The following is a 13,651-nucleotide window of genomic DNA, read 5'->3' on the forward strand; positions in this document are numbered from 1 at the left end:
GATGAGCTTAAGTAAAATATGGCTCCTACAAAGGTAAAGGTTACAGACAACACTTAAAAATCACAAATGTATTTATATCTATATCTACCTGATTCTCTGTGAAATTAAGAAACTGTTTTTGTGTCTGTAGTTGTCTTTTTCTTGTGTGTGTATGTGTGTGTGTGTGTGTGTGTGTGTGTGTGTGTGTGTGTGTGTGTGTGTGTGTGTGTGTGTGTGTGTGTGTGTGTGTGTGTGTGTGTGTGTGTTTGTGTGTGTGTGTGTGTGTGTCTGTAGCTTGTTCTCACATTGTTTCAGTGTAGAATTTTGAGGTATCATGTTGTCGGAGCTGGTTCTGGGCCTCCTCCAGGTGTGTGTAAGAGGTCTGTAGACGCAGTGTCAGGTCAGGACATTTTACATGCTGCTCCCACACCTCCCCTGGCTCTCTGAGTAGACCCTGGAATAACCACAACCAACAGTGCAGACACACAAACACACACACACACACACACACACACACACGAATCAGATAATGATCACTGTATCTTTCTGTTTCAGACCCCTGCCTCTTTCTGTCTCTGATCCCTCTCCCACAGGTAGTGACGGCTTACTACTAAAACCAGAGGCCAATCCTCTTCATCTCTCCTCCTGTGACACAGGGACTGAGAGGGAAGAAAAGGATACCAGGAAAAGAGGAAGTGCAGTAAAACCAAGCGTGTCAGGGTTAAGTGACAGGATACGGGGAGAGCAAAGAGGGGCAATAGAAAATGATGGTAAAAAGAGGGAGAACACATGCACATTTGGGTGCAATGACATACAACAAAATCAGTTCAGTTTGGGTCTTGGGTTCAAGTTTTGGCTCAGTACATTTTTGGCACAGTAAAGGAAACAAACACAACACATGAAATATCTTCTCCTTCACTAGGAACTTAAAGAAAACTTTTACACATTGTTTTAAATGAAGCATCAACACCCAGGTGTGTACGTCTGCTCAGATTTCTTTTTTTTCCTCAAATCATTGTTACACCATTTGAAAACTGTGAAACGTTAGACAATTTTTTTGGAATTTTGTGCATTTTTTTAAACGGCTAATGTTATCTAGTTGGTGAATACGGTGTTTTGATGTGAACATTCAGCAAAGCAGGCCATTGCTATCCATGGCTTTTATCATGCACAAAGTTCAACAGCTGACTTCAAGCATAATACTTGCCATGTTAAGCGTTCTTTATCTTCTTTAAAATCATTTTTTAATAACCTTATCACATGATCTGGTATCTAAACTTGACCAGATAGTGTCTTCACAGTTTCCTCCTCCAGCAGTTTAACTGATGGTTGAGTGTTTTCTAGGGAACCCTTTCGTGGGTAAAATCAAAGAGATCAAAGAGATCTATCCATATCTTGAATTCTTCCACAAAGTGTTTGAAAGACATACATTTTTTGGGACTAAAAACTTACAAGTCACTTTAAGTGTAGACAGCTGTCTGTCACTTTTGATCATTGTAAATCATCTCGTCATTGTGGCTCCTACCCTGGAGTGGATGGTTTCTGATGTCTCCTGACATATCAAAGACAAAGAAAAGTTGCTTTTAGCACCAAGTTCCCTGTCTGACCTCATTCCCCCTTCAAAACCCCCACTAACACCTTTCAGACATAGAAAGGCAACATTTGAAGGAATAAATAACTAAATGTAAATTTTAGCATGATAGAATAAATGTAAACAGTCTTTATTTATCTTACCTGTAAGTTTTTTGTCATTTCTTGAAGCTTGAGGAGCCATCTTTTTATTTCATAGAAGCTTACATTTATCAGGATAACAGAATTATACTTGTCAGACTTCATACATAAGTTGGGTCTATTTATGTAAGAGTTTAGAAGCATAAACATGAGATCATGTTTTGCCAGAAAGTTCTAACAAGCATGGTGGGAAAATGTGATGATTGAATGACCGGAACACTACTCTATACTGGTATATTTGGGAAGCCATGCATGAAGTCCTGCTTAAAAATCAGTTCAGTTTGAAATAACTTAAATACATAAAGATATTAAACTCTTAATGAATTTCAGCAGATGATGATCTGTGTCCTCTCAACATGCAGATATATCTTGTTTCACTGTTTAGAGTAATCTTCGTTGAGTGAGAACTCTGCGGTGCAGATTAACTTTAATGTTGTTGCTTTGTTTGAGGTGACCTTCAGTTGTTGTTTGGTGTTAAAAAGGAGGGAGGATGAGAGAGGAAAGATAGAGGGAGGGACGGGGACCCTGTCCTTGCTCCTATCACCACGGGATCGGCGGCCTGGCCTGACCACTTCCACAGCCAGCACCTCAACCTTATCCATCACCACTAGATAGTTATCACAGGAGGGAGGGAGGGGGTGTAGGGATGAGAGCAAAGGAAAGAAAGGGGGACTTCCTGCACTAATCACACACATACCCACAAAAACAGAGATACACCAGTAGACAGGGCAGAGATAGGCAGGTGTGAGTTAAATAAAGATAAATAATGTATTCTCCTTCATGTCAGCACCAAGAGACCTCTCTAACACCATTAATGAACTCATCCGAACTATAGCCAGCTGGAGACAGGTCTGTCTGTGTGTGTGTGTCTGTGCATGTGTGTGAAGTGCAGCTAATAAAATGAGACGGATCCACGCCTCATTTCTGCTCACTTATGTTTTACATTACTTGAAACTAATAATAGGGAAAGCACTTTGCCATAAAGCTCTACAGAGCGTAAATAACACAAATGGTGAAATGGCTGCTTATGACATCATCAACATACACAAAATGCAAGCTAAGAGCACAAGTATAAAGGCACAAATGCACAGTTGAACTTTTGTAAGTTGTAGAAAGTTAAGATTGATTCCACATAGTGTTTTTCATAAAGGCCTGGTTAAATGTTGCATTGCAGTGTTTTCCTTCGATAACATGTTAAAATGTCTTCTATAACAATGGTCAGTTTTTGTTTCTCTGTAAGGGCATTACTTACATTTAAATCTCAAATCCTATCAGAGCAAAGCTTTTCAAACATGAACTCCTCACAATTTTGGTCGCATCCTGCCTTGATCCTGCCCAACATGTTCACAGTTACCAGAATTACTTGGTTTGTTTTGGAGGAAAGTTAGTGTCAGCTGAGTGCAAACAGGATGACAAAGAAAACTTGTTAACCCTGTAAAAACGGCCCTATCAAAAATTAGCCAGGAACTTCTAACTGAACTGAGACATTAATTAATTTCTTTTCACAATCCCCAAAAAATATTGTTTTATTATTTTGTTTATGATATATTATTTTAACATATTTGCCACATTAGGTAGTTTAAGCATTTTTTTAGCTACTTTTTTTTGTAAATACGCATTCTCTCAATGCAGAAAATATTCTATCTATCTATCCATATCTATATCTATATCTATATATATCTATATCTATATCTATATATATATCTATATATCTATATATCTATATATATATATATATATATATCTATCTATCTATATATATATATATATATATATATATATATATATATATATATATATATATATATATATATATATATATATATATATATATAAAAATCATGTATTTATTTATTTATCTATTTATTTATTTTTTAAAGTAACAATTTACAGGTCATTCTTACTTTAACTTTTTGAAAATTAACAATAACTTTCCTGAGAAAAAAAATGTGTGGATCATTTCGTCAGAGCAGCCGTTTTGAAAAGGGCCAAAATACCACTTCAGCTGCCTGTAGTGGAATAATAATCCTCAAGGTGGTAGAATACATGTTTTGTTTTTTACATATATTTAAGGAAACTATCATGTGGATGAGATAAAGGTCCTTCAAACTCATGTATTAAATATGATACACATTATAGAGCTAAAGATTACTGTTTCAGTGTTTTTGTTGTATGTATTTAGATGTAGCCAAAAAAAAGCATTTTTCACAGATTTTGTAAAAAAAGCCTGTTCAGACAAGTTCAGGAGTGCAGAGCATGTGTGAAAAGAGCTCATTAATCCACCAATTTAAGAAAAGTATTGGGCTTTGGTTTTTATTTTCATCATGTAAATAAAAAAGGGGAAAAAATGAAATAAAGATGATGTACCTGTGTAAATAAACCCTGCTGTGTCTACCTTTCGAATCACAGATCATACTAGTCAGCCCAGCTACGATGGAATCATCAGGACTACAAATGAGATGTGTGCATGGGACTGACATCTGACAGTAACATGGAGCAGCGCTGTGAAACATACACTGATGTACTCTCTGAAATGGAGACAGTAAACGGCTCTGCACAGAAGCCCCCAAGAGAGCTGTCTGCCATGTTTTAATGATGTCATACTTCTTTAAAAGGAGTTTTAAAAGATCTGTGCTTTCATCAAGAACCAGCTCCACTGGGACAAGAAGAGGTTGATGGGAGGGCTCTAATAACTGGTATGACACTTTAGAATAACTAACACTCTCTTCCTCTCTTGCATATGTTCTGTTGCTTACTCTCATCTCATTCCTTCCCTTCATATTATTTGTCTTTTATATGTTCCCTGTTATACTCCTGATTTTCTGTCCCTGCCCGTTGATGGTTGTCATGGCTCTGGCTTTTATCAACTCACCTGCTGTTTCTTGCTGGCAATGGGGGGCAGTATGGACCTGGGGGGGCAGCAGCTTCTATTGGTTTTGATCCATGGAGATTCAAGAGTCCCAGGGACACTGGGGGCTGTTGGGCTAAGCATACCCAAGACACTAGCCCTATCCCAGGAGGGCAGTCTTGTCGTGGGCTGGTATCTGACCTGTCTCAGCAGTTGTTCCATTTCATTGGGGGCTGGTCTGAATGGGGGGTTGAAGATCCCTGGGCACTGAAAAGAGAAAGAGGGGGGTGAATCAGTATGAAGAAGCTAACATGATGGGGTGCATATGTCTAAAATATGGTCACTTTCTTGGATGGTACTGGTTTGCACTGTACATGCCCAAAGTTTTGCCTTTCAACACTTTAACCAGGTTGAGTATTTGGTGGCTCCATTCGGTGTGCCAATATCTTAAACTGAACAACTGGAAAACCCAGCTAAACCACAAATATTCACACACAAAAGAATTATTTACACACTTACAAAACTTAGCCTCTCCCTGTTGTGAAGAGGGGTACAACTGGCCACAGACAGCCTCAGTAATAATTATTCAAATCACAGTGATCCTTTTTCCTGTGTGTTAATTACCAGACCAAAGCTTTGAGTTGGAGGACTCTGTATCTACTCTATATGCTAATAACACCCCTTGCTATTTAGGCCACTCTAACAGAGTGGGACAACCAAGAGAGAGGAGAGAGAAAGGACATAAGAGGGAAATTGCTTTAACTGTATCAACCCAAACCTCACTCTTTTAAAATAACATATTAACTGACTGGTTAATTAGTAAGTGTTTCATTATGAGACCATGAGTACTTATGATGTAAATGTCAAGTGTTTCAGCACAAGTAGAGGAATTAATTAAACTACAATGACCCTCATTTTTGTAACTATGGGAAGCAGACATGAATGGATTACAGCAGATTTTGAAGTGATGTGGAGAGGTGGACACTCACGTAAAGCAATTTCAATGGCTCCTGCAACCAGACTAAACATATAGGGCAGTCAAAACTTGTTTGGATTAATGAAGATTCTTTTTCTACCCCAAAATGTCTCCCACAGATTGTGCAGGCTATACTGGCTTTAGAAAAAGTCCTCTGTCATCATCCATGTGATAGTGTTGTATAATAGGGAAAGTCTTATCTTCAGCATTAAGTCATAGACTGTAATAAACATGGACGTAGTCTCCCCGACGTCACCCGTCTGTTTCAGAAACAGAAATTGAAGCACATCAGCTATCGCGACCATATTAGTAGTGGCAAGGGCTTTGCGTATAGCTATAGGGCGCCTGTCGGTCATGTGACCTCAGCTGTGCCTCTGATTGGGTAAGCACGCAATCTTAATATCCTTTAAACCACCGAGTTAGAAAAAAAATCACCCCCCGTACAGTGGGTGCAGATAGTAGAGTTAGCAATTCAGACAGAAGAGGTTTTTTGAACCAGGCAGTAAATAGGTTACTTTCTGCTAAAACGTCTTTTTTTGGCCTGGTGTGTATGTGACTTCCTGTACTTCCAGAGCCAGCCTCAAGCGAACACTCGAGAAACAGCAGATTTTAGCACTTCTGCATTGTCTCATATTTTAAGACCAGTGGTTACCGCTTCAGGTAAGTAAAGAACATAATTAAGAAGTATTTCAAAATACAGCATCATCATGCACAGGAAAAGCGAAATATGACCTGCACAGTACTAAATTAAAACCAGTACGGTAAATCAAGTTGATCAGAGCAACAATAGTTGCGTAAAAACAATGTAGCTGAGTTTCCATTACACCTAGAATTGCGCAAAACGTAAAAATCGCAATAAGAAATGGTAATTGAAATGCCACATTTTTGAAAAACCTCTCAAATTTCGATGAAAAGATTTTACGCTCTTGTGAGGTGGTTTTTCAGAAGTTTTGATGTTGAAGTTTCTCGCAAAAGTGCAATGGAAACTCCTTTTTTCGCAAAATTGTCATATTGTCATAACAACGCACCTCCCTCACCTCCTTGAATGTGTCCACTACCACACAAACAGACTCTGGCAGGACGGCTGTGAGCGGGTCAGAGAGCAGCAGGAGGGAGAGGTGGAGGTCTGTGTGCGTGAGTGAGATTATGTGAGGTGGAGATGATGATCTTCATTCAATATTTTGTTCGTGCCTGTTTTGAGTTAGCGTGATCACGGCCGACAGTTTGAGCAGAGAATAAAAACACTAATGTTTAAGAATTGGCATCATCATGAGTGCAGCGCCCGGGCGGACATTATGGTTAACTTTACTAAAGTTGTGTGCATTTCTGGTCTTAATGGAAACACCAGCAAGGCGAAATTGTTCTTTATCGAAACTTCAGAAATATCTCTTTTATTTTGCAAAAAAGTGTAATGGAAACGCAGCTAGTGTTACATCAGTGTTTCCCACACAGATGATACCTGGGTAACCTTAACACCATGCTTACACTCTTGTATAAAATGATAACTGTATTACAATGGAAATACAAAACTTAAGATGATCAGTGTATAAAACAGAAAGCAGTTCCCCATTAGCACATTTATTTTCCTAATAATTGTGTTAAAAATACCATGTTTAAACAAGGCAAATAACACACACATTTAACAATCACATACTCTGGATGGAAGAATTCTCACCCTTCTGAAAGACACAAACGCACACAAACAGGTACATGCAAGCCCAAAAGTACCAACCTAGCTATGGGAAGAGCAATGATGTTGACCCCAGGAACACACCATCTCTGTCTCTGTCATAGGGACTTGGGGCCTTTTGGTAAGCCCTGTGTGTGTGTGTGTGTGTGTGTGTGTGTGTGTGTGTGTGTGTGTGTGTGTGTGTGTGTGTGTGTGTGTGTGTGTGTGTGTGTGTGTGTGTGTGTGTGCGCGGGCGTGTGTGTGTGTGTCTGTGTGGGTGTGTGGGCTGGGGTCCGAGAAGTGAGGAAGGATGAACTGTGTGGGAGAGCCATCTATTCACTGCTGACAAGGTCAGAGCTACGAAGGGAAAGAGTCCCCTGCCATATGCAGAGAGAGAGACAGAGAGAGATGGACAGAGGGAGTGGAAGAGGGCTCAAACTTTTCTCATTTCTTTCCTCTCTTTATTCATATATATATATATATTCAATCAGATTAAAATTAAGATTTTAGCATTTTAAGAATTTGGAGTGTTAAATGACACCATAGAGTTTGATCTAAAGGCCTACCAGCTGACACTGTCTTTACACTGAAATGATAAACTGTTTATGTTAGTGGGAATCTTAGATGAACATGGAAACTCTGCAGATAATAGGTTGTACGTATGATGATGACGAAGCTGGTCACACGGGCTGGAGGAACAGAGAAAAAGCCAGACACAGAGGGAAAAGGAGAGAAGGAGAGGGTCTGGTGGTGCTGAATCAACAGTGACCAGTGCACTTTGTCTTCATTATGATCCCAGTGGGGAGTCACAGAGATGCTTGGATGCCACACACACACACACACATACACACATGCATGAACACCTGTGCCAGGGGAAGCACTAAAATACTCCACTCAGCACATCAGTAGAGCCTTGAGGACACTTACTTACTTGTGTGCGCACACACACACATACACACCTTAACAGAGAGCCACACAGTGGACTTTCTTTCTCTCCACAAAAGAAGGAAAAAAAGAAGACTCTTTCCTTTCTGATCTCTGTGGGAAACTACTCCTCTGTGACTCTTTTCTCTCTACTAACGTGAGGATTACATCTCTGGCAAGGCATGTATGTCTGTTTTAATGTGGACGCTTACAAATATAGTTGCGCCAACTTTCCTAGAACAAAGTTTCTAGTAAGACACAATATCTGGGATATACATTTAAAAACGACAGTCAATGTAGGTAAATACTTTTTGATGAGTCAAAAAAGTTACCATGTTTTTTTTTTGTTGTTCGTTCCAACTTGAGTTGACTCTGACAGGATTCATAGGAGGTTGGTTAGAGTTAGCAGTTAGTTTAATTAAAAAATCTTACTTATGATACTCATTGTTGGTAGCATACTGATACTTTTTGGATGCTTCTTGTTCTTGTTTTCTTTAAGATGTTAAAACCAACATCCTCAATTGACAGATTTTTAACCCAGAGTCGTATTTCATTCTCTTTTTCAACTCTTTTTTGGTCACAAACATGCATTGAAGGATTCACTGTAAAGTGCTAACTTCTACAGTAACCTTTATCCCGTATCCATAAACCACTTTGAATATGATTATAATGATTAAAAAAAATGTTTCAAGGAACATCAATTGGATCAGTGTTGTCATTGATATAAGAGCTTTGGTGGCTCAAAATGTGTAACCTTTCAAATGAGTTTTTAAAACTTCTTAAGCATGATGTTGCTTCCAGTCAAATTCAAAGACTCATCCTATCTACCTGCTTGACCTGGTGTGATAACTTTGTATTTTCATTAGGGATAGACTGATTATCGCTCAGGCCGATTATCGGAACCGATATTTGGCACTTTGGGGTATAGCGGCATCTGCCGATGATTCTAATGCCAATGGAAAATCCCATTGACACGCAATTAGCATTGTGACTATCTTACTGTCTTTGAGCTTCTTTTAACTTTCACAGACACAAAAATCAGTCCTCTCATCAACACCCACAGGAATATGTTTTTCTGCCCCTTAAAAAACGATGAGAAATGTTTTAAACTGCAGACATTCAGAAGCTGCTTGTTGATGCTTCTCTGCACTATGGAAGCCCTAGATGGTCAAAACACTTAAAACCAGACATGTAAAACCAAACAGAAAATTAATTTGACTGCATTACATGCCTGTAAAAAGCAGCAAAAACTCAATTCTGTGCAGTTTTATTGCAGTTACATAGAAATTTTTGGAAAACTTTAGCTTTTTACTTTTTTAAGTTTTAACTTTATAAAATACGCTGCTAAGCCTGGGAGCTGTTTAATAAACATATGCTTGAAGGCATTCAAATGCAGTTAAGTGTTGGAGTTTGTATTGTTCAAAATTTTTATGCCAATATTTTCACTTTGACTGCAAATGAATATCGGCTTCAAATATCAGTTATCGGCCTCCTTGCCTAGTAATACTCAGTATCGGTATCAGCCCCTAAAAATCCATACCGGTCCATCTCTAATTTCCATGGTGTAACTCTGGCCTAATAATCACAATATTTGTGTTTACATAGACTGACCTGCTTTGTACTGAGAAGGTGATGTAACCGATGAGCTTGGTAGACCTTGGCTGTCTGCTCCTTCACCATCTTGAGACAGCTTCTCTCCCTCTTCTGGAGCTCCTCATGTTCGTCCAGCTCCCTCCTACAGGATACACATAGACAAGACATAGCAGCTGTGAAATGTAAAGTTCCAAACTACTGATTTGGTAGAAATCATTTACAAATATTCAAAAAGGTGCCAAAAAATCCCACAGCTTCATACTTGAATTCATCACATCTCTTTCTGTATTAATGTACATCATCTATTTCATTGAATTTTCTTAATATGACATGAATCATAAGAGAGCAGTGTTTTCATACTATAAATACATGCTCAACACCATGTTAACATGTTTCAAATTGAGGTTCATTACATTGGGTATCAACACTTTCAAGTTGAAAACCTAAATAAACTACTTTCTGCTCAGAGAGTTTGTTTTTATGACATATTCTTCTGCTGTCCAACTGTCTGTCACCTGAGCTGTCCTTTGAATGGGCAAAAAAATGCCTCTGAGAGAGAGGAGGGGGGGAAGCAGAGAAACAGAGCGAGAAAAAACAAGAGAGCTAGACAGCCTGGATGGGAAAAAGCCTAGTTAGAGCACAAGAGGCTCTAAGTGGGAGGATGATGGATATATTTCATCACCGCAGTCAGGACAGGTCCGTCTGTGACATCTGTTAAGCGGAGCCGGCTAAATGGGATGCATTAAAAGCCCATACACAGCAATTTCATTCTGCAATCACACAGCCTTATTGTTACAAGGGGGGTAATAACTTAAAAAGGGAAGCGGAAACAATTACTAAAACACGCATGCAATGGTAATGGGAAAATGCACACACACACACACACACTGCTAAGAGCAAAGCCGTACCTCATCAACAATCCTTTGCTTTCTCGTTTTTTAATCCCTTCTCTTTTCTTTCCTTCTTCTTCACTGCCTCTTTCTTTACCCAACTTCTGTTTTCAATTACAAGCCTCCACAGAGGAATCAGAATATTCATAGTGTGTCCGTAATGTGAGGTTAACACATTCTGCCGCTACTGACATTTAAAAAGAAATCACAACACCCGCTCCCGTTGCCTTTGGATTCTCATTCCTTCCTCTGCACCAGATTAAATTACAAAATAAATGAAATATGCAGAGTACTCTGTGTGTGTGTGCCTGTGTGTGTGTTTATGTAGTGGGAAAGTCTAAATGTGCCAATGTGTGTGATATTAAGCAGTGCAATTTAGGATTGTGTGTATGTGAGGCCATATGTAAATATTGAGGTTGCCTGGCCCCTATTTGTCCACATGGCCAACAGAGATATTACTTATTAATGTAAAATATAAAGTTTTGGTCTATTGTGGGACAGTCTGGTTCACAAACCAGTGCGCATGTGTGTTTCTGGTTTTTATGTGTATTTCTGTTAATCCATGCATTAAAATGGCCACAGAAACAGTTTGCATTTTTTAACTGGAGGTTTGGACAATTTCAATATGTGAGCAAGTTCAGATGATGTGTTCACAAATTTCTCAATGTTTGGCCATAAGAGTGAACGTACAAGGAAGTGTGTGCGTGCCTGTGTGTGTTTGTGTGTGTGTGTGTGTGAGGCTGAATCTGTGACCTTTGCTTCCCTGCCCCCAGCCCCAGTGTTATTAATTGCTGTGTAGTGGACAAAAGCCAAACAGATTTGTAACGGCTGAAGGCACCTCGATCTGTGTCGACCCAACCAGCCGCCACAACATACAACCCTCATTAGCCCTGTTCGGCACGCAGCACTTGCTCTGTGTGTGTGTGTGTGTGTGTGTGTGTGTGTGTGTGTGTGTGTGTGTGTGTGTGTGTGTGTGTGTGTGTGTGTATGTGTTCGACTGTGTGAAAGTATAAGAAAGTGAATGAGAGAGCAGGACAATAAGAAAAACAAGACACACGGGATGAAACGAGGGCCTGTGATTCTGTAATATATGTTATCAACATTAATGCCTGGGCAGAAATCTTCTTGTTTTGTAAAAATCTATTTCTCTCTGAGGAAAACAAAGTCCCCATCTAAAGGAAGGGAGTCTTTTTATTCATCAACGAAAACTTTATTTGAAAATGATGTATTTCTGCTTCCCTGCTCTTTGATAAAGTAACTTTAATTAAAACTCATCAAATTTGATGCTTTTGTTGCATCTGCCAAAACTTTAGACAAAGGCAGGAAACCTCCTAAATTAACATGTCAGATAAATCAAATGGACGCAGACATCTTTGTTCAGTGAAGTCATAAGGGCAGTATGAGTGAGGGAAGTCATGTAATATTTTTTTTAAAGAATATGAGAACTGCAGATTTCGTCCTCGATCCTTTACATGTGAGACGCATTAGGAAGTGATCTGCTCAGGCACAGTATAAACTGAAGGAATGATGAAGACAAGCAAAACCTGTTCCTGTACATATGAGCAGCTGATGACAGTTAAACCTATGTTTTAATGTGTTCCCGTCAATGAAAATATATTTAGAGCTTATGTCTAATTCTACTTGAAGGTCATTCCATTTTAAGACAAGGGTCCTGCTTTTTAATGTCAGTGCACTATACTTTAAATTCAAATGTGATATGCCACATTTCATCGGGCTGGAATTGTCATTTGGATTACATGAATGGCTATCTTTCCAAATATTGTTTTGATTATTAGCATATTATTTCTTTAGTGAAACCCCTAATATTAGGATTATTGGATTTACCTGGTACGACATACACCAGGGAAATCACAGGCTGCAGATGACTTCTGTAGCTGCTGAACAAGTTAACCAAGATACCTAAAACTCTACGTGACATTTTCACCCCGTACTGCTCACTTATTTAAATGGCTAATATAGTACAGATAAATTTCTCACTTTTCCCTCAATTATTTACCCCCTGGTCCACTATGAGGTTTAACAGGCTGATGGGATATCAGAGAGGGAGGCATTGTGGGACAGCAGGCCACACCTGCGGTCGTCCAGGCCAACACCAGAGCAACTAATTGGCCAGGGTTTAAATATTTAATGGAGGCTTGACCTGATTGGGTGTTTTAATCGCTTCAATTAAATGATTCAATAGCTGGCAAGGAGGGGGGAGTCAGCCAGTCAATTTAGCCGGTGACCGGCTCGATGTATTGAACCTTCAAACCCCTCATAAGAGACTGACTGATTGATTAACTAATACACTGAAGAAGTTAAACAGATGCCACAAAAAGGCGTAAAGCAGACAATTCCATGACAAGAGCTTCGTCAATTAAACAACTCCAGATATTTAAAACGGGATGAAACATTCAATATTGAACAGTTTGAAACTTTTAGGATCCTTCTTTCCAATGTTTCAGTCTCCAAAAGTTATTTCTTAAAGAGGCAGAGAGCATAGCAGCTTTACTTCAACACTCTCCCTCCTCTACCCACACACACACACACACACACACACACACACACACACACACACAGAATAAGGAAATCCAATCAGACTGAAGTGAACTTGTCTCACACCAAACTGGATCAGAAAGAAAGAGAAGCAAAAGAAAGACTGATGCATAGAAGCGGAGAGTGATCGCAGGGCAGGCTTGCAGGCATTCCCGCACTCTCTCTCCAGCATAGCAGCTCTCCTTTCATGAATGTCCTTGAGAGGGACACAAAAGAAGGAGGAATGAAGAAGGCTGGAGAAAAGAGAGACAGGAGGGAAAAAAATTGAGAGAGGAAGAGAGACAGCACAGCGTCACTTTTGCTGCTCAGCCTAGCTGCACCAAGTCCATAAATTCTTCCTTGTTCTCTTTCGGATAAGTTAAAATGATTTTTCCATGTCGTTGCAACATCACAGGAAGAATTATTTATCTGATTATGGCAGTAATAATTACCCAGCTGTTTATTGCAGATAGAGGAATTATTCATGCAGTCAACAGGCCGTGGTG

General features: G+C 39.3%; 1 protein-coding gene across 3 annotated transcripts in view; it reads right to left on the reverse strand.

The window, feature by feature from the left end:
* The window catches only part of spata17 (spermatogenesis associated 17), a 41,123-nt gene that overhangs the window by 19,786 nt on the left and 7,686 nt on the right, over nt 1–13,651 (reverse strand). For 2 of the 3 annotated variants that reach the window (XM_074666920.1, XM_074666919.1), the window contains exons 6-8: nt 9,739–9,862; nt 4,583–4,825; nt 285–433 (exon numbers count right to left, since the gene is read on the reverse strand). In XM_074666920.1, the coding sequence (XP_074523021.1) occupies nt 285–433; nt 4,583–4,825; nt 9,739–9,862 (516 nt within the window). Of the gene's footprint in view, nt 1–284; nt 434–1,430; nt 1,532–4,582; nt 4,826–9,738; nt 9,863–13,651 lie in introns of those variants that run through there. The other variant, XM_074666922.1, reaches the window with a different exon arrangement.

This window comes from Halichoeres trimaculatus, unplaced genomic scaffold (genome assembly GCF_033239565.1).
Source record: "Halichoeres trimaculatus isolate MK-OKI-2021-1 unplaced genomic scaffold, fHalTri1.1 fHalTri1_scaffold_3, whole genome shotgun sequence".
Lineage (NCBI taxonomy): Eukaryota > Metazoa > Chordata > Actinopteri > Labriformes > Labridae > Halichoeres > Halichoeres trimaculatus.